At 47.8% G+C, this 21,943-nt stretch overlaps 1 protein-coding gene across 4 annotated transcripts in view; it reads left to right on the forward strand.

Moving 5' to 3' along the window:
- MCOLN3 (mucolipin TRP cation channel 3) overlaps positions 1-21,943 on the forward strand; it is a 66,785-nt gene that overhangs the window by 7,897 nt on the left and 36,945 nt on the right. For 2 of the 4 annotated variants that reach the window (XM_056532518.1, XM_056532521.1), the window contains exons 1-3: positions 14,385-14,499; positions 16,043-16,272; positions 20,449-20,616. In XM_056532518.1, the coding sequence (XP_056388493.1) occupies positions 14,418-14,499; positions 16,043-16,272; positions 20,449-20,616 (480 nt within the window). In that variant the 5' untranslated portion in view covers positions 14,385-14,417. Of the gene's footprint in view, positions 1-3,065; positions 3,216-14,384; positions 14,500-16,042; positions 16,273-20,448; positions 20,617-21,943 lie in introns of those variants that run through there. The other 2 variants (XM_056532520.1, XM_056532519.1) reach the window with 2 other exon arrangements.

Genomic DNA, 21,943 nt, shown 5'->3' on the forward strand with positions numbered 1-21,943 from the left:
ACATCCCGTTTTAAGGTAGGCCACCAGTATTGTCTGGAGATGAGCTGTAGGGATTTACAAACACCAGAATGGCCGGCCTGAAGAGAACAATGTCCCCATTTCAAGACTCGGAGCTTCATACGGGGACATACATAAGTCTCTCTGGAAGGCAAATGCTGAAAACTTGCAGCAGCTGCAGAGATGAGACGTTCAGGAGAAATAATATGCTGCGGAGGAGATTCATGACCATGCACATCAGAAGACCTGGAAAGGGCGTCTGCTTGTAAATTCTTTTCCACAGGACAGAAGTGGATATAGAAGACGAATCTGGAGAAAAATAGAGACCACCGGGCCTGCCGTGGGTTGAGTCGATGGGCAGTCTGAAGATAGAGCAAGTTTTTGTGGTCTGAATATATAGTGACAGGATGCACAGCCCCTTCCAAGAGGTGACACCATTCCTCCAACGCCAACTTAATGGCCAAGAGCTCACGATCTCCGATGGTATAGTTTTTTTCCACAGGGGAGAAGGTTTTAGAGAAAAATCCGCAGGTTAAAGTTTTCCCCTTAGTAGACTTTTGCGTTAACACTGCACCTGCTCCAACTGAAGAAGCATCCACTTCCAAGATAAATGGCCTGTTATGATCGGGTCTAGATAGAACAGGAGCAGATGCGAAGGTGGACATTAACTGTTTGGATTCTTCTTCAGCCTCAGGAGTCCAGACTTTTGGATTTGCAGTCTTCTTGGTGACTGCGAGGATGGGAGCTACCAGAGTGGAGTAGTGAGGAATAAATTGCTGATAGTAATTGGCAAAGCCGAGGAAGCGCTGAATCTCTTTCAGACCAGTAGGTTGTGGCCAGTCCAGAACTGCGGATAACTTGTTGGGATCCATTTGAAGACCTTGACTAGTAACAATGTAGCCCAGAAAAGGGAGGCAGGACTTTTCAAAAGTACATTTCTCCAGTTTAGCGTAGAGATGATATTCACGGAGATGCTGTAACACTTGGCGGAGGTGAGAGCGATGAGACTGGACATTGGGCGAGTAAATGAGTATGTCATCCAAATAAACAATGACACAGGAGTACAGGAGGTCACGGAAAATATCATTGACGAATTCCTGGAAGACTGCTGGAGCATTACAGAGTCCGAATGGCATCACTAGATATTTGAAATGTCAGTCACGAGTTTTAAACGCAGTCTTCCATTCGTCCCCTTCAGATTATAGGCCCCATGAAGGTCTAGTTTAGAGAAAATCTTGGCACCTCACAGACGATCAAATAACTCTGAGATTAAAGGAAGTGGGTAGCGGTTCTTGACTGTAATTTTATTCAAACCTTGGTAGTCAATGCATGGTCGCAATGACCTGTCTTTTTTTTCCACAAAGAAGCCGGCTCCGGCAGGGGAAGAGGACTTCCTGATAAATCCCTTCTGAAGGTTCTCCTTGATGTAATTAGACATGGCCAAAGTTTCAGGAACAGACAAAGGGTAAATTCTGCCCCTGGGAGGTTTGGTGCCTGGTGGCAAGTCAATTGGACAATCATAGGGACGATGCGGTGGTAACACTTCGGCTTGCTTTTCACTTAAGACATCAGCATAGTACTGAAGAAAGGAAGGCAAACCGGGCATAGGACAAGATGATGGTTCCAATTTTGTGACACGTACGTGGATACAGTGGTTGTTGCAATGCGGACCCCAGCAAAGAACTTTTCCAGTTTTCCAATCAAGCTGTGGAGCATGGAGTTGCAACCACGGTAGGCCAAGCAAGAGAGGAGAAATACAATGTGGGAGAACATAGAAGGACAAGTTCTCCCTATGTGAGACTCCGACCTGCATAGACAATGGTTCTGTGCGATATAGCACTGTACAGTCCAGTCTTTCACCATTGACCGTAGAGATGTACAGAGGCTATAACAGGTGGGACACTGGCAGACGATGCCTATGTACTAGGGAAGCATCAATAAAATTTCCTGCGGAGCCAGAGTCCAAAAAGGCAAGAACGGAGATGATCTCTTTGGAGGGTAGGAAAAGCTGGACCGTCATTTTTAAGCGTGGAGAGGTGATATTTACACCTAGGGAAGCCTCTCCCACAAACCCTAGGTGCGAGCGTTTCCCTGTGACTGAGGACACAGACGACAAACTTTAAGGAAGTGATCCGCACTGGCGCAGTGTAGGCACAGATTCTCAGTTCATCAGCGAGTTCTTTCCTGTGGGGTCAGGCGAGACCGATCCACCAGCATAGCCTCCACTGTGGGAGGCAACTTAGAAGGTTGCGGTGGCTGCTGGAAGACAAGCGCCAAGGTCTTGCAGACTTCCTTTATAGGCGTAGTTCCTCACACCGCTCTGAGAAACGGATATCAATCCGGGATCCTAACTGTATAAGCTCATTCAGATTAGATGGCAATTCTCGGGCAGCGAGGACAACCTTGATTTGACTTGATAACCCTCTCTTGAAGGTGGCGCAAAGAGCTTCATCATTCCATACTAACTCCGATGCCAGGGTACAAAACCAAATGGCATACTCGCCCACAGAGGAGTTGCCTTGAGTAAGACTCAGCAATGTCTCAGCGAGGAAGCTCGAGCAGGTTCTTCGAAGACACCCCAAAATTTGGTGAGAAACACCTGGAGATTGGTTGTGAGGGCATCACTGCTATCCCAAAGCGGAGTTGCCCAGGCCAAAGCCCTTCCAGTTAAAAGACTGAGGATGAAGGCCACCTTTGCTCATTCCGTAGGGAACTGATCCGCCATGAGTTCAATGTGCATGGAGCACTGAGTAACGAAACCACGACAGGACTTGGGATCCCCCTCATATTTCTCGGGAAGAGACAGACGGAGTCTTGTTCCGGAGACGACTGCAGGAGCGGAAGGTGCCACCGGAGCAGGAGGAGGTTGTGGTTATGGTGGTTGTGGCTGTGCAACTGCTGCATCATGGCGGATAACTGTCTCAACTGCTGTGCCTACTGGGCCAACTGCTGTGACTGGAGTGCCATGATGAAAGCGAGATCCGGACTATCAGGCAGAGGAACCCCAGCGGGATCCATGGCCGGATCTTGCTGTAACGGAGCTGGATGTGGATCCTCTAACCTGTGTGGCTGATGACTCGGACCGTATCGGGAAGCTGAATCTAAGGTGCCGCTGGTCTTCACCAGAGCCCGCAGCAAGGCAGGATGGGCGTGCTGCGGCTGGCGACACCCAGGTCGCTACCCCCGACACGGTTCAACCACACAGGTAGCTGGGCAAGGTGAGGTACCGAAGGATAAGGCAGTAGCGTAGTCAAACGAAGCAGAAGGTCAAGGTAGGTGGCGTCTAATAACGTAGCGGAAGGTCTGAAAACACGGGTAAGGCTAACAGGCTATAAGGATCGCTTAATCTCAGGCTGGGGGCACTGAAGATCCGGCAGGGAAGTGTGGGAGGTGCAGGGACTTATAATGTGGTGTCATGTGCAAACACTAATTATGGGCGCACTGGCCCTTTAAATTTCAGAGCTCCAGCAGAGCATAACAACATCCCTCTTATCCTTATACCTGACCAGCAACAGGTTTTCATGGGTAAGGGCACGGGACTCACCCTTGGGCATAGGTGTCTGAACAAAATTTAGAGGGAGGCCTCTCTGGTTCTTCCGCGTGGTCCCACAACCGGAAGTGGATCTGGCGGCAAGGGATGTGAACAGAGAGATGCTGGTATAAAAGTTGTCCACGTACACGTGGTAACCCTTATCCGGCAATGGGGGCACAAGGTCCCAAACGAGTTTCCCGCTAACAACCAGAGTGGGGGGGATATTCTGGGGGTTCAATACGGAATTCATGTGGGGGGAAGGTGGGTGTGGGGGGCGGGGAAGTGTGTAGTGTATATGTTTGGTGTGAACTTTATATAACGGTGTATGATAAGAAATCACACACAAATATAGAAAAAATTAAAAATAACGGGGGGCCAAATGCAGCACCCTGAAACCCTAATAGGGCCCGGGTCACGCTGCAAAATATGTGGTGGACCCTTGAGGACCTATTAGGGGGGGCAAAAAAAAAATGTTTAACTTTTTTTTTTTTTGCAGCGCCCCTGTAAATGTGACGGAATCGCCACCTCCCCCTAGCTACAGGAGGTGATTGGCGGTGTATAGTACAACACCGATCACCCTCTAATTCCGGGTCACACATGACCCGTATGACCGGAATCGCCGGTGTGAATCTGCAGCGATCGCCGACATGGGGGGGGTCTCAGGAGCCCCCTGGGCATTGTCATGGGAGGCCTGCTGAACCATTTCAGCAGGCATCCCGGTCCGGTCGCCACCCAGCGCGCGGTGGGGACCGAAATTCCCGCAGACGTACAGGTACGCCCTGTGTCCTTAACAACCAGGGCGTACCTGTACGCCCTATGTCCTGAAGGGGTTAAGGAGCCTATAAATGCCATAAAAGGATGAAAAAAAACACCACAGGCGTCTGGCATTTCATATTACCCTATTGACTCAAACTTGTTGGTGATGATCTTCCGGCTCATCTCATGACGGCTCAGAGTCACTGGCACTGGGAGGGCCTTTCGGTCACCTTTGGTCAAGCAGCAGATATTATTTTCTAAAAGCTGGCCATTGAGGAAACAAGCACCTCTACTGCTCCGCTCTTCCAATCAGCCGATGTCATGGAGCATTTGGGCAGATGTGCCAGCGTGCAGCACTTTTGCTCCTCTTAAAGTGTCAGTGGTCACCAGCCTAATCTGTCATTGGGGACGGGGGCTCGCTATCTGGCCCAAAAAAAAAAATGGGATGATGGAAGCCGCAGACCCCCTCTGTTAGTCTACCCCTGGTGGCGACTGCTGGCCGCGGCTCTTACAGTGGCGACCAGCGATTGCTGCTTTAAGACCTGCGGCTGACAGTCGCCACTTTAAAATCTGTTGGCAGCGGTTGTTGCTTTAAAGGCTGCGGCCAGAAGTTGCTGCTTTAATAGCTCTTAAAGGAGATCTGCAGCAGTATATATAACCCTGCAATCTCCTATATGGGGCCCCAGCTCTGCTGTGTCTCTTCCCGTGCAGGAGGCATGTTGGCTGCAGCATGACGCCGTGCCCGACAGGCCCACGACATTGCCGGTCAGACCCCCCGCGACCAAACATTTATCCCCCTATCCTGGATAAGTTATGTACCGATGCAGATCTCCTTTAAAGCAGCGACTGTGGCCGCAACTCAGAAAAAGGCTGCGGCCTCAGAGTTTTTTGGGCTAGTGGACAGGACGGCTCACTGACAGTCTGGCCCACCAAGCAAATGCCCAGTGTGCCCGATGGTGAGTCCGGCCCTCGTTGCCTTGGCAACTGTATCACCCAGCATCAACCCCTCTCTCTCTCTAGAACGCACTATGCAGATCGCGCAGGACATAAAAAAAAAAAACCCTCATGTCATCCACATTTTGCTAACACTATTTTTTATTCACAGAAATAAAATAAATGAGTCGAACAAGTCAAAGAATGGTTAAAAAGGGGAAACTTTATTTATTATTATTCCAGTGTTTGTGTAGGGATTTTATGTAACCTCCCATCACTCACAAAGAGCGGACAGTAACACCTCAGGACAGGAAAAACCTCCAGAGGGGAGGAAACCTGTAGGGAATCCATGGCTACTGTACTACCCTTCCTCTGGGCATACTAAAGGAGGTTACCTCTAGAATTTGGGCAAAGTGTCTGTGTATGTGCGTGATTCCAGGGGTTATGTCTTCATCCAACTTCTTGCTGTAGGTCGGGAAATGAGACTCCACATCCTGGAAATACTGCATCTAAGAGAGAAAAACAAAAGAAAAGAAAGATAATTTACCTGTTTATTATAGAAATGTACATGGAACGACACTAACCAAACCTGTGTATGAATCTGCATTCCCGGGTCCCTACAGTGTCCAGCATGGGCCCCTCACTGATGAACAATGAGCAGGAGCCGTGTTATTTCTGCTCAGTGCTGCTCTCTGGTGGACAGTGGTTATGACATCACATGTGTGACACGCTGCTCCTCCTGGGAGTTCTATGTGGGCAGTGCTGCTCTCTGATTGGCTGAAATCCAGAAAGCTTTTTAACATATTCTGCATGACTGTTACCTAAGGGATTTTTCTATAAGGTTTATTAAAATGGCACTACTCTCTATGGGGTGTGTTATATTTGTTTCTCCTAACCAGACACTCAGTATATGTAATGTCATTTTGGGTCCTCAACACCCTGGGCCTGTAGGTTTCTTACACAGATCAGTGTGGCTCTAGCAGGCTCAATGAGCAGCGCTGGCTGCCGGGATGTCTGACGAGTGACACCCCTGACGTTGCCCTGCGGAGAGGAAGGATGTCACTTGTCATACGTCCTGGCAGCCAGTGCTGCTCATTGATTTAATGTGGCTGTGGCTCCTGCTGATAGAGGAGTTGTCTGGTGAAAAATAACTTATCCCGTATCCTTTGGATTGGGGATAAGTTATAGATCGCGGCCGGTCCGAGCACTGGGAACCCCTGCGATCTCCTGAACTGGGCCCGGCAGTCTGCTGGAAGGGGGCGTGCCGACCACCACACAGAGTGCCGGCCAACGCGCCCCCTCCACGTACCCCATAGAGATACATGGAGCCTGCCGCAGCTTCCTGCGGGGGTCGGACGTCAGCTTCCGGCAAACTGCCGGGCCCCGCGCAGGAAATCGCGGTGGGTCCCAGCGCTCGGATCTATAACTTATCCCCAATCCAAAGGATAGGGAATAAGTTATTTTTCACTAGACTACTCTTTTAAGGATCGGCAGCATGGGCCAATATTGACATACGGTATCAGTGATCCCAATGGCTCCTCAGTTGTTGCAAAACTACAACTCCCAGCATGCCCTGACAGCCTTCGGCTGTCAGGGCATGCTGGGAGTTGTAGTTTTGCTGGACAGAAATAAAGCCAAAAATAAAGCAATGTGGGTTTTTTTTTTGCCCCCCGCCCCTTATAAAAAATAAAATACAAAAAACTGCCCTCTCCATTTTTTACTAAGATTCTGTCTTTGTGGCATTTTTTTTCCAACAAACAATGGGGGAGATTTATCAAAACCTGTGCAGAGGAAAAGTGGAGCAGTTGCCCATAGCAACCAATCAGATCGCTTCTTTCATTTTTAAAAAGGCCTCTGAAAACTGAAAGAAACGACCTGATTCGTTGCTATGGGCAACTGGCTAAATGTTAAGGTTTTCATAAATCTCCCCCATTGTGTATTTTTATAGGTCTTTTGCTTCTTTGGCATTTTCTTTTTTCCCTGTGTTTATCAAAAAGCTATCACGCCCCCTCCCGTAGGCTTCTATTGAGGGGCGGAGCGTGACATCACACGGGGCGGGGGCGTGACGTCACGAACACGCTCCGGGGACTGATTACAAACGGGGTGCCGTGTGCAAGATCACGGGGGTCCCCAGCGGCGGGACTCCCGCGATCAGGCATCTTATCCCCTATCCTTTGGTTAGGGGATAAGATGTCTAAGCACCGGAGTACCCCTTTAAGCTTCCGTGGTCACCAGCAGGGAATGGAAGGTTTTCTTAGAACTACAAGAGCCTCATTGTCTGCGCCGAGCGTCTTTATTAGGATGTAATTATAGCGTCCTCCATGTAATGAGAAGATATAAACCCTTTAGAGACACAGGCGTTTTATAGGAGTTTGGTTTCCTTGTTTTTTTCATTCTTAATTTTTCCCTGCGTTTTTCTTATTACAAGTCATGTGATCCTTTTATCATGTGACTCAAGGATTTTTTTGTGAAAAATTGGGAAGAAAAACGCAAAGATTTCATGAAAAAACACCGGAGGAGATTTATCAAAACCTATGTAGAGGAGGAGCGGAGCAATTGCCCATAGCAACCAATCAGATTGTTTCTTTCATTAAAAAATAAAAAAAAAGGCCTTTGAAAAAAGAAAGAAGCAATTTGATTGGTTGCTATGGGCAACAGCACCACTTTTCTTCTACACAGGTTGTGATAAATCTCTCCCGCCATACACGATTAAGGAGCCTAAAAATGCTATAAAAGTATTTTTTTTAAAAACACCACAGGCGTCTGGCATTTCATATTACCCTATTGACTCCCAGTTAACGTGCCCGCGGCGAGCATGGCGTTTTGTTTTGACAAAAAAAAAACAAGGAGGACATTTCTCAAAATCGGTCCAGAGGAAAACTTGCTGAGTTGCCCATAGTAACCAATCCGATCGCTACTTTCATTTCTGAAAAGGCCTGTGAAAAAATGAAAGAAGCGATGTGATTGGTTGCTATGGGCAACTCAGCAACTTTTCCTCTGGACAAATTTTGGTAAATCTCACCCCCCCCCCCAAGTGTAATCCCAGCATAGATAACTGGAAGGAGTCTGCAGGCTTGGCTATATACAGTAACCCCCCGACATGCGATGGCCCCGACATATGATAAAATCGACATACGATGCTTTTATATGTCGGGGCCATCGCATTAACTGCTATCCAACAGCGCAAAATGCTAAGCTGCTGTCGGATAGCAGTTTAAGCATCCCGGACAGGTTCACTTACCTATTCCCGCTGCTCCGGGTCCACTTCGCGATCCTCCGGCATCTTCCGCATCTTCTCCGGCATCCGGGCCTCGCTTTCCGGCGTCATTATTACGTCACTACGCACACAGCGCCGGCGCACAACGTAATAACGTCACCAGAAAGCGAGGCCCGGACCCTGCAGAAGATGCGAAAGAAGCCGGAGGATCGCGAAGAAGACACCGGAGCAGCGGGACAGCATCGGGAGCCCCTGGGACAGCATCGGGAGTGGTGAGGACCTGGTCTGGAGCGGCGGGGACAGGTAAGTACAGCTTCCTATACTTTACATTGCACGGATCCCTCAACATACGATGGATTCGACAAACGATGGGTCGTTTGGAACGAATTACCATCGTATGTTGAGGGACCACTGTATTTGTAAAGTTGTGGCGTACAGCACGTGACACATTTATGAGGCGGTTTTCTACTGGCTTATATGATTTCCTAGGCACTGATTCATAACGTGCAATTTTTGTGCAATTCCGGCTCATTTACGGCCATATTAGCGCCAAGTCACGCATAAAGATTCGCTGGTATTTATTAAAAGACTCCCTTATAAACTTCGACCAGCTGTACCTGGCGCACACCAGTGCCCTGCACAGGTGGTAAAACCTCAGAAGCTTCATGTGTTCGTAATTGGTCCCCTAAAAAATTGTGTTTAAATTAAAATTATGTTTTGGTGAATTCCATGGCAGATTGACATGTTCTATTATAGCTTTAAAGCCTCCATGGTCACTACAAGAGCCTCATTGTCTGCGCCGAGCGTCGTTACTAGGATGTAATTATAGCGTTCTCCATGTAATGAGAAGATATAAACCCTTTAGAGACACAGAGAATTTGGTCCTTTAGGCCAGTGTTTTCCCATCAGGATGCCTCCAGCTGTTTCAAAACAACAACTCCCAGCATGCCCTGACAACATTGCTTTAGGGCAGTGGTCTTCAACCTGCGGACTTCCAGATGTTGCAAAACTACATCTCCCAGCATGCCCGGACAGCCGTCGGCTGTCTGGGCATGCTGGGAGCTGTAGTTTTGCAACATCTTGAGGTCTGCAGGTTGAAGACCACTGCTTTAGGTTATCTCCATCCAGACCTGAAATGGTGAAATTCCATTTACCGTATATACTTGAGTGTAAACAGAGTTTTTGAGCACGATTTTTCGTGCTGAAAACGCCCCCCTCGGCTTATACTTGAGTGAACTCTCCGCCTGTCAATCCCTTCATCAGTGGTCTTCAACCTGCGGACCTCCAGAGGTTGCAAAACTACAACTCCCAGCAAGTCCGGACAGCCATCAGCTGTCCGGGCATGCTGGGTGTTGTAGTTATGAAACCTCTGGAGATCTGCAGGTTGAAGACCTCTGCGGCCTTTGTCATCATCCAGCCCCCCCCCCCCTTTTGTTTTGTACCCCCCTCCCCTCGGCGGGAAGTTAGGGTGAGCTGGTCCAGGCCATCTATGCTGCAGGGACCATCCGGTGGGGATGGTTAGTCGTAGCGGGCTGTCCATTTTCACTGGGGGGGCCTCTTCTCCGCGCTTCTGGCCCAGTGTGTGACGTTGCCTTGACGACGACGCACAGGGACGTTGCGCATGAACGTCCCTATGCGTCGTTGTCAAGGCAACGTCACTACTCCGGGGCCGGGGCTGAAGCATGGAGAGGAGGCCCCCCCCCCCGGTGGAAATGGACAGCCCGCAACGACTAACCATCCCCACCGGACGGTCCCTGCAGCATTGATGGCCCGGATGAGCTCACCCTAACTTCCCGCCGAGGGGAGGTGAGTACAAAACAATAGGGGGTGGGGGGGGGGGGGGGCTGGATGATGGCGAAGGCCGCAGTGGTCTTCAACCTGCGGACCTCCAGAGTTTTCAAAACTACAACACCCAGCATGCCCGGACAGCCGATGGCTGTCCTGGCTTGCTGGGAGTTGTAGTTTTGCAACATCTGGAAGTCCGCAGGTTGGAGACCATTGATAAAGGGATTGACAGGCGGTGATGATGAAGGTGGGGGGGGGATGATGACAAAGGCCGCAGTGGTCTTCAACCTGCAGACCTCCAGAGGTTTCAAAACTACAACTCCCAGCATGCCTGGACAGCCGATGGCTCTCCGTGCATGCTGGGAGTTGTAGTTTTGCAAAATCTGGAGGTCCGCAGGTTGAAGACCACTGATGAAGGGATTGACAGGCGGTGATGATGAAGGGGGGGGGATGATCACGGGGGTCTGGATGATTACATGGGGGGATGATGTATTTCCCACCCTAGGCTTATAGTCGAGTCAATTACTTTTCCTGGGTTTTTGGGGTAAAATTAGGGGCTTCGGCTTATATTCGGGTCGGCTTATACTCGAGTATATACGGTAGCTTCAAATGGGAAGTGAAAATCTGCAACAAATTTGCAGCATTTTAGTCCTGTGTGACTGTACCCTTTAAGTGGTGTATTGCAAGGATATGTCATTATATTCAGATAGGTAAGGGTCCGACCTCTTAGACCATCTCCAATCATGATATTGAATGGGGGGTAGCACTGTGCCCCCTTCATTGTTTTTTTTAGTTTTTCCCCCACTGATTGGGTTTGGCTGCAGAATGTACTTAGCGGTAAACCACCACCCCTTTATTCTCACAATTAATGGACACCCTCACCAATCATAATGTGATGGTGTATCGTAGCGATATCGTTTTATGAGTTGGGAACCCATTTTATGATGTTGTGCCATCACAACTTCCCCTTTCCATGCGCTCTATCTTGGTACATGGATGTTATAGGGTATGTTCACATGTAAATAATCTGCTGCAGATTAATGTCATGTAAATCCATGTGCTGGGGTGGGAGGAATTTAACAACTGAGTAATTAATAATACTACTTTAATCTAGTGTTATAAAACAAATGTTTTTAATTTGTTTTATAACACTAGATTAAAGTAGTATTATTAATTGAAAAAATGTGCTTAGCCTGATACATAACATTAAAAAAAACTTTACTTACCCTTCTCGGCCAAGCCGCTGTTCTGCTGGAGATGGTCCCGTGGCACACCGCCTTCTCAAGCATGCTCATGTCTGAGAAAGACGCTGTGATGCCATTGATACATTCCATTTGACATGGTTGAATATAGTTCACCTCATTTGTAAACTACTTTTCAGAGCGCTGCAGGATCGTTTTCTACTTCTGGACAATTGGTTCAGTCTGTAATCTCTGCTGGGAAAGCAACTGCTTGTACCCATCTATCTGATTGGGTTGTGCTGCTTCTATCTATCTATCTATCTATCTATCTCTATTCATCTATCTCATATCTTTCTATCTAATATCTATCTATCTCCTATCTATCTATCTATCTATCTCCTATTTATCTATCTATCTATCTCTATTTTTCTATCTATCTCATATCTATCTATCTCATATCTATCTATCTATCGCATATCTTTCTATCTATCTCATATGAATCTATCTATCTATCTATTTAACTCCTATTGTTACGCCGAGCGCTCCGGGTCCCTGCTCCTCCCCGGAGCTCTCACGGCGTTCTTCTGCGTGCAGCGCCCCGGTCAGACCCGCTGACTGGGAGCACTGCTCTGTTGTCACCAGCGGGGATGCGATCCACGTAGCGGGACGCGCCCACTCGAGGGTCGCATCCCAATCTTCTCACCTGCCCCGTCCTCCTCCTGTCCTGTCCCGGCGTGCGTGGCCCCGCTCTCTAGGGCGCGCGTGCGCCGGCTCCCTGAAATTTAAAGGGCCAGTGCACCATTAATTGGTGCCTGGCCCAATCAGTACCGAACACTTCCACATTATAAAAACCCACTTCCCCTTCCTGTCCTTGCCGAATCTTGTTGCCTTGTGCCAGTGAAAGCGTTCCCGTGTGTCCTTTGCCTGTGTATCCAGACCCTTGCCGTTGCCCTTGACTACGAACCGTTGCTGCCTGCCCTGACCTTCTGCTACATCTGACCTTGCTTTTTGCCTAGTCCTTCTGTACCGCGCCTGACTCAGCAGTCAGTGAGGTTGAGTCGCTATTGGGTGGAACGACCTGGGGGTTACCTGCCGCAGCAAGTCCATCCCGCTTTACGGCGGGCTCTGGTGAAAACCAGTAACCCCTTAGATTCCGTTCCCCTGGTACGGCCCACGCCATCACCCCACTGACACAGAGGATCCACCTCCAGTGTCATCCCTGCATACCAGTCCGGACCCTGACACCTATCTATCTCATATCTATCAATCTATCTATCTATCTATCTACAGTGGGGATCAAAAGTTTGAGCACCCCAGGTAAAAATTTGTATTAAGGTGCATAAAGAAGCCAAGGAAAGATGGAAAAATCTCCAAAAGGCATCAAATTACAGATTAGACATTCTTATAATATGTCAACAAAAGTTAGATTTTATTTTCATCATTTACACTTTCAAAATAACAGAAAACCAAAAAGTCTGTAAAAGTTTGGGCACCCTGCAGAATTTATAGCATGCAATGCCCCCCTTTGCAAAGCTGAGACCTGCCAGTTTCATGGATTGTTCTCAATCCTCATCTGGGAAGACCAGGTGATGTCAATCTCAAAGGTTTTAAATGCCCAGACTCATCTGACCTTGCCACAACAATCAGCACCATGGGTTCTTCTAAGCAGTTGTCTAGAAATCTGAAACTGAAAATAGTTGACGCTCACAAAGCTGGAGAAGGCTATAAGAAGATAGAAAAATGTTTTCAGATGTCAATATCCTCTGTACGGAATGTAATTAAGAAATTGCAGTCATCAGGAACAGTGGAAGTTAAAGCAAGATCTGGAAGACCAAAAAAATATCGGACAGAACAGATCGCAGGATTGTGAGAAAAACAATTCAAAACCCACGTTTGGCTGAACAATCCCTCCAGACACTGGAGTTGTGGTACACTATTCCACTATAAAGAGATACTTGTACAAATATGGTCTTTATGGAAGAGTCATCAGAAGAAAACCTCTTCTACATCCTCACCACAAAAATCAGAAAACTTTGCAAATGAACATATAGACAAGCCTGATGCTTTTTGGAAACAAGTTCTGTGGACTGATGGGTTCTGTGGACTGAGCAAAGGTATGTTTGGAGAAGAAGGGGAACAGAATTTAATGAAAAGAACCTCTGTCCAACTGTTAAGCATGGGGTGGATCAATCATGCTTTGGGGTTGTATTGCAGCCAGAGGCACAGGGAACATCTCACGAGTAGAAGGAAAAATTGATTCAATAAAATTTCAGCAGATTTTGGATGCTAACTCGATGCCATCTGTGAAAAGCTGCAGTTAAAGAGAGGATGGCTTCTACAAATGGATAATGATCCTAAACACACCTCGAAATCCACGGAGGATTACATCAAGAGGCGTAAACTGAAGGTTTTGCCATGGCCTTCATAATCTCCTGACCTCAACATAATTGAAAATCTATGGATAGACCTTAAAAGAGCAGTGCGTGACAGACAGCCCAGAAATCTCAAAGAACTGGAAGACTTTTGTAAGGAAGAATGGGCAAAGATACCTCAAACAAGAATTGAAAGACTCTTGGCTGGCTACAAAAAGCATTTAAAAGCTGTGATACTTGCCAAAGGGGGCAGTACAAGTTATTAACTCTGCAGGGTGCCCAAACTTTTGCAGACGCCATTTTTTTGTTTTCTGATATTTTGAAAGTGTAAATGATGGAGATAAAATCTAACATTTGTTGACATATTATAAGAATGTCTAATTTGTAATTTGATGCCTTTTGGAGATTTTTCCATCTTTCCTTGGCTTCTTTATGCACATTAATACAAATTTTTACCTGGGGTGCCCAAACTTTTGATCCCCACTGTATCTATCTATCTCATATCTATCTATCTCATATCTATCTCATATCTATCTATCTATCTCATATCTATCTATCTATCTATCTATCTCATATCTATCTATCTATCTATCTATCTCATATCTATATATCTTATATCTATCTCCAATCACACACACTCACATATGATTTTTACTCAAATAAACTTAAGACAAATATACTTTAACCCCATCCTGCCCCGTGATGTAGTATTACATCAGCAAGCAGGTAATTACCATGAACCAACTGACAGCTAATTTCCCTAGGTAGTATTAAAGGGAACCTGTCACCTGTTTTATGCTGCCCAGACCATAGAAAGCGTGATCTTGACATACTTAACTTACTTGCTTGGGCATTTCAGAGAAATCATAGTTTAAAAATACCGCCTGGTCCTGGATAAGTAGTCATTGGAGCGGGTCACAGAGGCTTCCCACCAGCCCTGGCGCATCTCGACCAGTAAATAGATAGAGTTGTAGTGAGCCACGGTGAATGGCAGGGCCACAGGGTGTAGCAGTGTAGGGGGATGGGCAGATGGTATTAACGTGATGCCAGAGGGTTTTTTGGGTATCGTGAATCACCCAAACGATATCTCCGCTATCCAAATGGCTAGGCAGTGAAATGAAAGTCCACAACCAGTTTATGGTTTAACGGAGTCTTTACCATTGTTATACCAGACAGTTGTTATAGTCTCTACAGCTCGGCCAGAATCCCAGAGATGTGGCCAGGAACACAGAAGGACCTCGCAGCTTGCTGAGACCAATTATACCTGTAACAGACTTTAGATTCTTGACTTTCGGCTTAACTAGACTGTAGGCCGTGACAGCAGACGTAGACTTGGACTTACTAGAAGTGACTGTAGATTTGAGGCCTTCCAGGTAGCTGGACACTAGCACTGAGACATCGTGTCTCCACTGTTCCCCAGAAGTAATGATGGTAGAAAAGTAAAAGATGCAGATTGCAGCACCTCCCTTTCTTATAGAGGGGGGCTGAGCTAGAAGCCCATAGGTCAAGCTGCGGGTCATGTGTTAAGCTGGTGCCCTCTGGGTAACATAAACATAACATGTGACACCTCACAGGTCCTTTAGGCAATCACATAAGTCCTTCAAATGTCTTTAATACTGGCTATACATTAGTATTAGAGATTAGAACTTACAGTAAATTCGATTAGTCACGAACTTCTCGGCTTGGCAGTTGATGACTTATCCTGCGTAAATTAGTTCAGCCTTCAGGTGCTCCGGTGGGCTGGAAAAGGTGGATACATTCCTAGGAAAGAGTCTCCTAGGACTGTATCCACCTTTTCCAGCCCATCGGAGCACCTGAAAGCTGAACTAATTTATGCAGGAAAAGTCATCAACTGCCGAGCCGAGAAGTTCGTGACGAATCGAATTTACTGTAAGTTCGCTCATCTCTAATTAGTATACTGACTATACATATAGTACAATAAATAACATTACAGTAACAGCAGGGGAGACACTGTAGGAGAGCCCCCAGGTCACTGAGGGATTCAACCTGACAGGGCCTAAGTATAGTGCAGGACCATGTTCTGTACTGGGACATTACAGAATACCTCCTTACATTCCCCATTAACGCCACCTTCTAACAACTCTAACATAGAAAATAAGGAACCCCGACTAATCTGCCCTTCTGATATGTCCATTTAACATGAATTTCCTGCCCAATGTTGTGTTGGTGAAGTAATACAGTAGCTCTGAACATTAGCAGACACATTGTAACAAGTACTTGTCTGCTTCTCTTTCCTCCATACCTATAGCAATGGAGAACCCAGACGTAACAGTGAAGCCGTCCCCTTCCCTGGATGAACATGAAGGCCCGTACTTGAGCAAAACCTGCTCCATAACAGAGGAGCTCCTCCTGGAAGACATGCTGAAGAGGAAACTGAAATTCTTCTTTATGAATCCCTGTGAAAAATTTAGAGCTCGTGGTCGCAAGCCGTGGAAACTTTGTATTCAGATCCTAAAAATAGCATTGGTGACAATTCAGGTGAGTTAAGAAATGACACATTAAAGGGACACTCCACTGGCCTGCGTTCGGAACATTTAGTGCCGAACACTGTGTATGCGCTGCGGGGGTTGGCCATGCCCCCCTTGGGACGTCACGCCCCCTCAATGCAAGTCTATGGGAGATGGCGTCACCCCCCTCCCATAGACTTGCATTGAGGGAGCGTGGCGTGACGTCACAAGGGGGCGTGTCCGGACCCCGCAGCGCACACGCACACAGCTTTCGGAACTAAATGCTGCTGGAGTCGGCCATGCCCCCCTTGTATCGTCACGCCCCCTCAATGCAAGTCTGTGGGAGGGGGGCGTCACGCCCCCTCCCATAGACTTGCATTGAGGGAGCGTGGCGTGACGTCACAAGGGGGCGTGTCCAGACCCTGCAGCGCACACGCACACAGCTTTCGGAACTAAATGCTGCTGGAGTCGGCCATGTCCCCCTTGTATCGTCACGCCCCCTCAATGCAAGTCTGTGGGAGGGGGCGTCACGCCCCCTCCCATAGACTTGCATTGAGGGAGCGTGGCATGACGTCACAAGGGGGCGTGTCCGACCCCCGCAGCGCACACGCACACAGCTTTCGGAACTAAATGCTGCTGGAGTCGGCCCATGCCCTCCTTGTAACGTCACGCCCCCTCAATGCAAGTCTATGGGAGGGGGCGTCACGCCCCCTCCCATAGACTTGCTTTGAGGGGGCGTGGAGTGACGTCACAAAGGTGCGTGTCCGACCTCCGCAGCGCACGCACACAGCATTCGGAACTATATGTTTCTGAATGCTGGCCAGTGGAGTACCCCTTTAAAAAGAATATTCCAGTGTTTGCTGAAAAATAACAATATACTACTGTGGCAGGGGGGAGAGGGCTCCTGTAGCCTCTGTTCGGTCCTCCGATCTTCTCTCTTTGTTCCGCTTTCAAGACAAGCACTTGGGTCAGGACCTTCCTGCTCAGCCAGTCATTGGCTGAGAAGGGACACCGCTGAGGCCAGGGATTGGCTGAGCGGGTACATCCTGCTTCAAGCGCTCTTCAAAGCAGAAAGAAGAGAGAGGATCAGGAGACCTGACGAAGGCAAACAGGGGCTTCAGGGGATCAGGGCTAAGTGAGTATGGGTTTAAAGCAGCATATTTTAGTAAATGCTAGATAATCCCTAAAAGGACCTTTATCTGTTATGGGGAATTTAAAGGGGTTGTGTCACTGACCTTGGGACTCCTAGGGAATATAGATATCATAGAGGTTGTTCCACAGCTTGGGACTCCTTTTTGTGGGACTCTAGTTCTGGAAGACTAAAGCCAACCTTGTGTTTCTTGGTAAGATATTAGTCTGAATGGCCACCCTATAATACTTCACCTCCCCTGCTGCAGCTGGAAGCTGGACCCAGGGGAATCATTTAATCGAATTTTGAAGGGTGCTGTCTCTGATTATGTAACCCCTTTCTGCATTATTATGTACATGCACTGGGATAAGTATGTGTACTTTGTTGCAAAACTACAACTCCCAGTATGTCGACTTGAGTTGTAGTTTTGCAACAGCTGGAGGCACCCTGGTTGGGAAACAATGCGCTCCCATAGAAGTGAATGTACCGCTTGCCATCTACAGCGCACGATCTCGGTGAGAGCTGGGGTCCTGTTCCAGAGATCAGGGAGAGTCCTAGCATAGAGACTCTCCATGATCAGATGTTTATAAGATATTGGGCCTCATTTACTAAGCAGAAACCGACCACTTTTTGTCGGGTTTTTTTTTGGCGCAGAGTGTCTGAGACATGTCTGCACCAATCTGCGACAGTGTGCGCCTGGAAAATCCGACAAACCCGACATTGCACTGTGAAAATCCGAAAAAAGGGGCGTGATCTGTTGCAGAGGGGGCTTGGCCGACCCAAAAGGGGCGTGGTTTCACAACCCGACCTATTTACTATTGAATTCACAGAAAATCCTGTGGATAAATGGCTGGAAATTTCAACCTAGAAAATTTTCCTGACTTTCCTTATAGTAAATAAAGAGGAATCCTGTAAGTCTGAAATAACATTTCCCACTAGTAAAAACCCGACACTCTGGGCCTCATTTACTAAGATTGTCGGTTTTTACTAGTGGGAAAAGTTGTTTCTGACTTGTAGGATTCCTCTCTATTTACTATTGAGAAAAGTCGGGAACATTTTCTGACCAGCTTTTTCTAGGTCGATATTTCCAGCCATTTACTCACAGGATTTTCTGTGAATTCAATAGTAAATCGGTCGGATTGTGAAACCACGCCCCTTTTTTGGTCCGACCCCCCCCCCCTTTGTGACAGACCACGCCCCTTTTTCTGCTTTTCACAGTGCAATGTCGAGTTTGTTGGATTTTCCAGCCGCACACTGTCGCACACTGGTGCAGACTGGCGCAGACAGGTCTCAGACACTCTGCGCCAAAATAATCAGACAAAAACTGGTCGGTTTCAGCTTAGTAAATGAGGCCCATTATGTACTTTTTCACCAGACAACCCCTCCAAAGTGAATCAGACACATGGAAACTCAGTTCCAAAATGCCTACAGTGTTCCATAGGTTTCAAGGAAAGGATACGGATATTACCTTGCATTTAGTTGTCTGTGTCTTCAATGGAAATTAACACTGTATGTTTTATTTAGCATTGAAGTGTCAAAGAGGAGTGGCCCAGGGTCTGGAGTGTCCTTGTATAACAAAGAAGCAATATTGTGCACTCACCGCATAGTCTGTGTATTCAGTCCAAGAGGCTCAAAGTCCGGGAGATGTCCATAGATGGCACCAAAGCACTCGGAGGCAACTCCAGCTGTTTCACACAGTACTCCGTGCTTCTTCCGGCCGTAAGAAGCACAGAGTACCGTGTGAAACTGCTGGCGTTGCCTCCGAGTGCTTCGGTGCCATTTATGGACATCTCCCGGACCTTGAGCCTCCTGGACTGAATACACAGACTATGCGGTGAGTGCACATTATTGCTTCTTTGCTATATTATGCCTAGTTTCTTGACACTGGATACGTTGCACCCCGCAGGTGTGTGAAAGTTATTGGCTGAACGGAGGATCGTGGCTTAGTACACACTCATAGTAGTGAATACGTTATTCTGGTTTCCATATAGTGGTGTGCCTCCCCCTTTCTTCTTCATAAGTGGCATCTGGAGTGTCCTCGTTCTGCAAAGCTTCTAATTCCACACCCTAAGCCTGTGTGATAGACAGGGCTTGTCTTCCAGCGCCAGGCCCTTTTTGAGCGAATGCATGCACCAAAGTTTGGATTGCAGCACAAGCACAGTGAGTCAGAGAGACCAATACTGAATATGACAAACTAACTTCATGTGCACTGACAAGGGATAGAGGCAGAGAGCTGCTCCCAGATTTAAACAGGGCTCGGTGCTGGAAGCCAAGCCCTGTCTGTTTATCACACAGGCAGGGTTCAGGAACAAGAGCACTACAGACCCTGGCTTACATCTCCCTGACACTTCAATGCTACATAAAACATTTTTTTTTATCGTATTAAAGACATGAACAGCTAAATAAAAGTAAATATTGGTATACTTTCCTTGAGACTATGGAACACTGTTGGCTCTTTAGAACTGATTTTCTGTGTCACAGATTCACTTTAAAAGGGTACTCCACTGCTCAGCGTTTGGAACACACTGTTCCGAACGCTGGAGCCGGTGCTGGGAGCTTGTGACGTCATAGCCCCGCCTCCTCGTGACATCACGCCCCCTCAATGCAAGTCTATGGGAGGGGGCGTGACAGCCGTCACGCCCCCTCCCATAGACTTGCATTGAGGGGGCGTGATGTCATGAGGAGGCGGGGCTATGACGTCACGAGCTCCCGGCTCCAGCGTTCGGAACAGTTTTTTTCCAAACGCTGAGCAGCGGAGTACCCCTTTAAGTATATTAGAAACTTGATGTTTTTTGTTACACTATAAATCAGTTTTTATTTCTTTTATCATGTTCTTATACACGTTGGGTGGTACATTTTATAGACTTAGCCTTAAATATCCTCTGCCAAAAAATCTGTGCTTTAGGGATAGGGTTGTTTTGAAAAGAAGATATGTCCTCAGCATTATCAAACAATAAATACCCATATTTAGTCTTTGGAAGAAAACCACATTTTTATTTACCCTTGGATAACAAAGCAGTAATTGTTGTAATGGCCACCATGATGAATGTCTGCATTGTGTGTGCGCCTCTCCTTTAGCTGGTGTTATTTGGGCTCAGTAATGAGATGGTCGTCAGCTTCAAGGAGGAGAACACTTTGGCCTTCAAGCATTTGTTTCTAAAGGACTACAAGGACGCCAAAGATGATACCTATGCCGTCTATCGCCAGGAGGACGTCTATGATCACATCACCTTTACCATACAGCGGGTAAGAACATATGGGTTGATGACAGATCGGGTATTTATGGTTCCAGTGACTTCCACGTCTATATTCGAGTACTGTAATAAAAAAATACAAAAATTCTGGATTGGCACTAAGATATTTTCCTCTAGGGATATTAAAGGGGTACTCCGGTGGAAAACAATCTTTTTTTAAATCAACTGGTGTCAGAAAGTTAAACAGATTTGTAAATTACTTCTATTTAAAAAAAATCTTCATCCTTCCAGTACCGTATATACTCGAGTATAAGCCGACCCGAGTATAAACCGAGACCCCTAATTTCAACCCAAAATCCCAGGAAAAGTTATTGACTCGAGTATAAGCCTAGGGTGGGAAATACATCATCCCCCCTGTCATCATCCAGACCCGTCATTAACATCCTCATCATCATCACCGCCTGTCATCATCCAGACCCTCATCATCATCACCTGTCATCATCCCCTTGTCATCATCCCACACATCCCCCTTCATCATCCCCTTGTCATCATCCCCACCCCCCTTCATCATCCCCTTGTCATCATCCCCACCCCCCTTCATCATCCCACACCCCCCCTTCATCATCCCCTTGTCATCACCCCCACCCCCCTTCATCATCCCACACCCCCCCTTCATCATCCTCTTGTCATCATCCCACACCCCCCCCTTCGTCATCCTCTTGTCATCATCCGCCCTCAGTGGTCTTCAACCTGCGGACCTCCAGAGGTTTCAAAACTACAACTCCCAGCAAGCCCGGGCAGCCATCGGCTGTCCGGGCTTGCTGGGAGTTGTAGTTTTGAAACCTCCGGAGGTCCGCAGGTTGAAGACCACTGCGGCCTTCGACATCATCCAGCCCCCTCTCACCCCCCTTTAGTTCTGTACAGTACTCACCTCCGCTCGGCGCTGGTCCGGTGCTGCAGGACTGTCCGGAGAGGAGGTGGTCCGGTGGGATAGTGGTTCCGGGCTGCTATCTTCACCGGGGGCGCCTCTTCTCCGCGCTTCGGGCCCAGAATAGAGGCGTTGCCTTGACAATGACGCAGAAGTACATTGGCAATGAACTTACCTCTGCGTCGTTGTCAAGGCAACGTGACTATTCTGGGGCCGGGCCCGAAGCGCTTAGAAGAGGCCTCCCCGGTGAAGATAGCAGCCCGGAACCACTATCCCACTGGACGACCTCCTCTCCAGACAGTCCTGCAGCACCGGACCAGCGCCGAGCGGAGGCGAGTACTGTACAGAACTAATGGGGGTGAGAGGGGGCTGGATGATGTCGAAGGCCGCAGTGGTCTTCAACCTGCCGGCCTCCGGAGGTTTCAAAACTACAACTCCCAGCAAGCCCGGA

Source organism: Hyla sarda, chromosome 7 (genome assembly GCF_029499605.1).
Source record: "Hyla sarda isolate aHylSar1 chromosome 7, aHylSar1.hap1, whole genome shotgun sequence".
NCBI lineage: Eukaryota > Metazoa > Chordata > Amphibia > Anura > Hylidae > Hyla > Hyla sarda.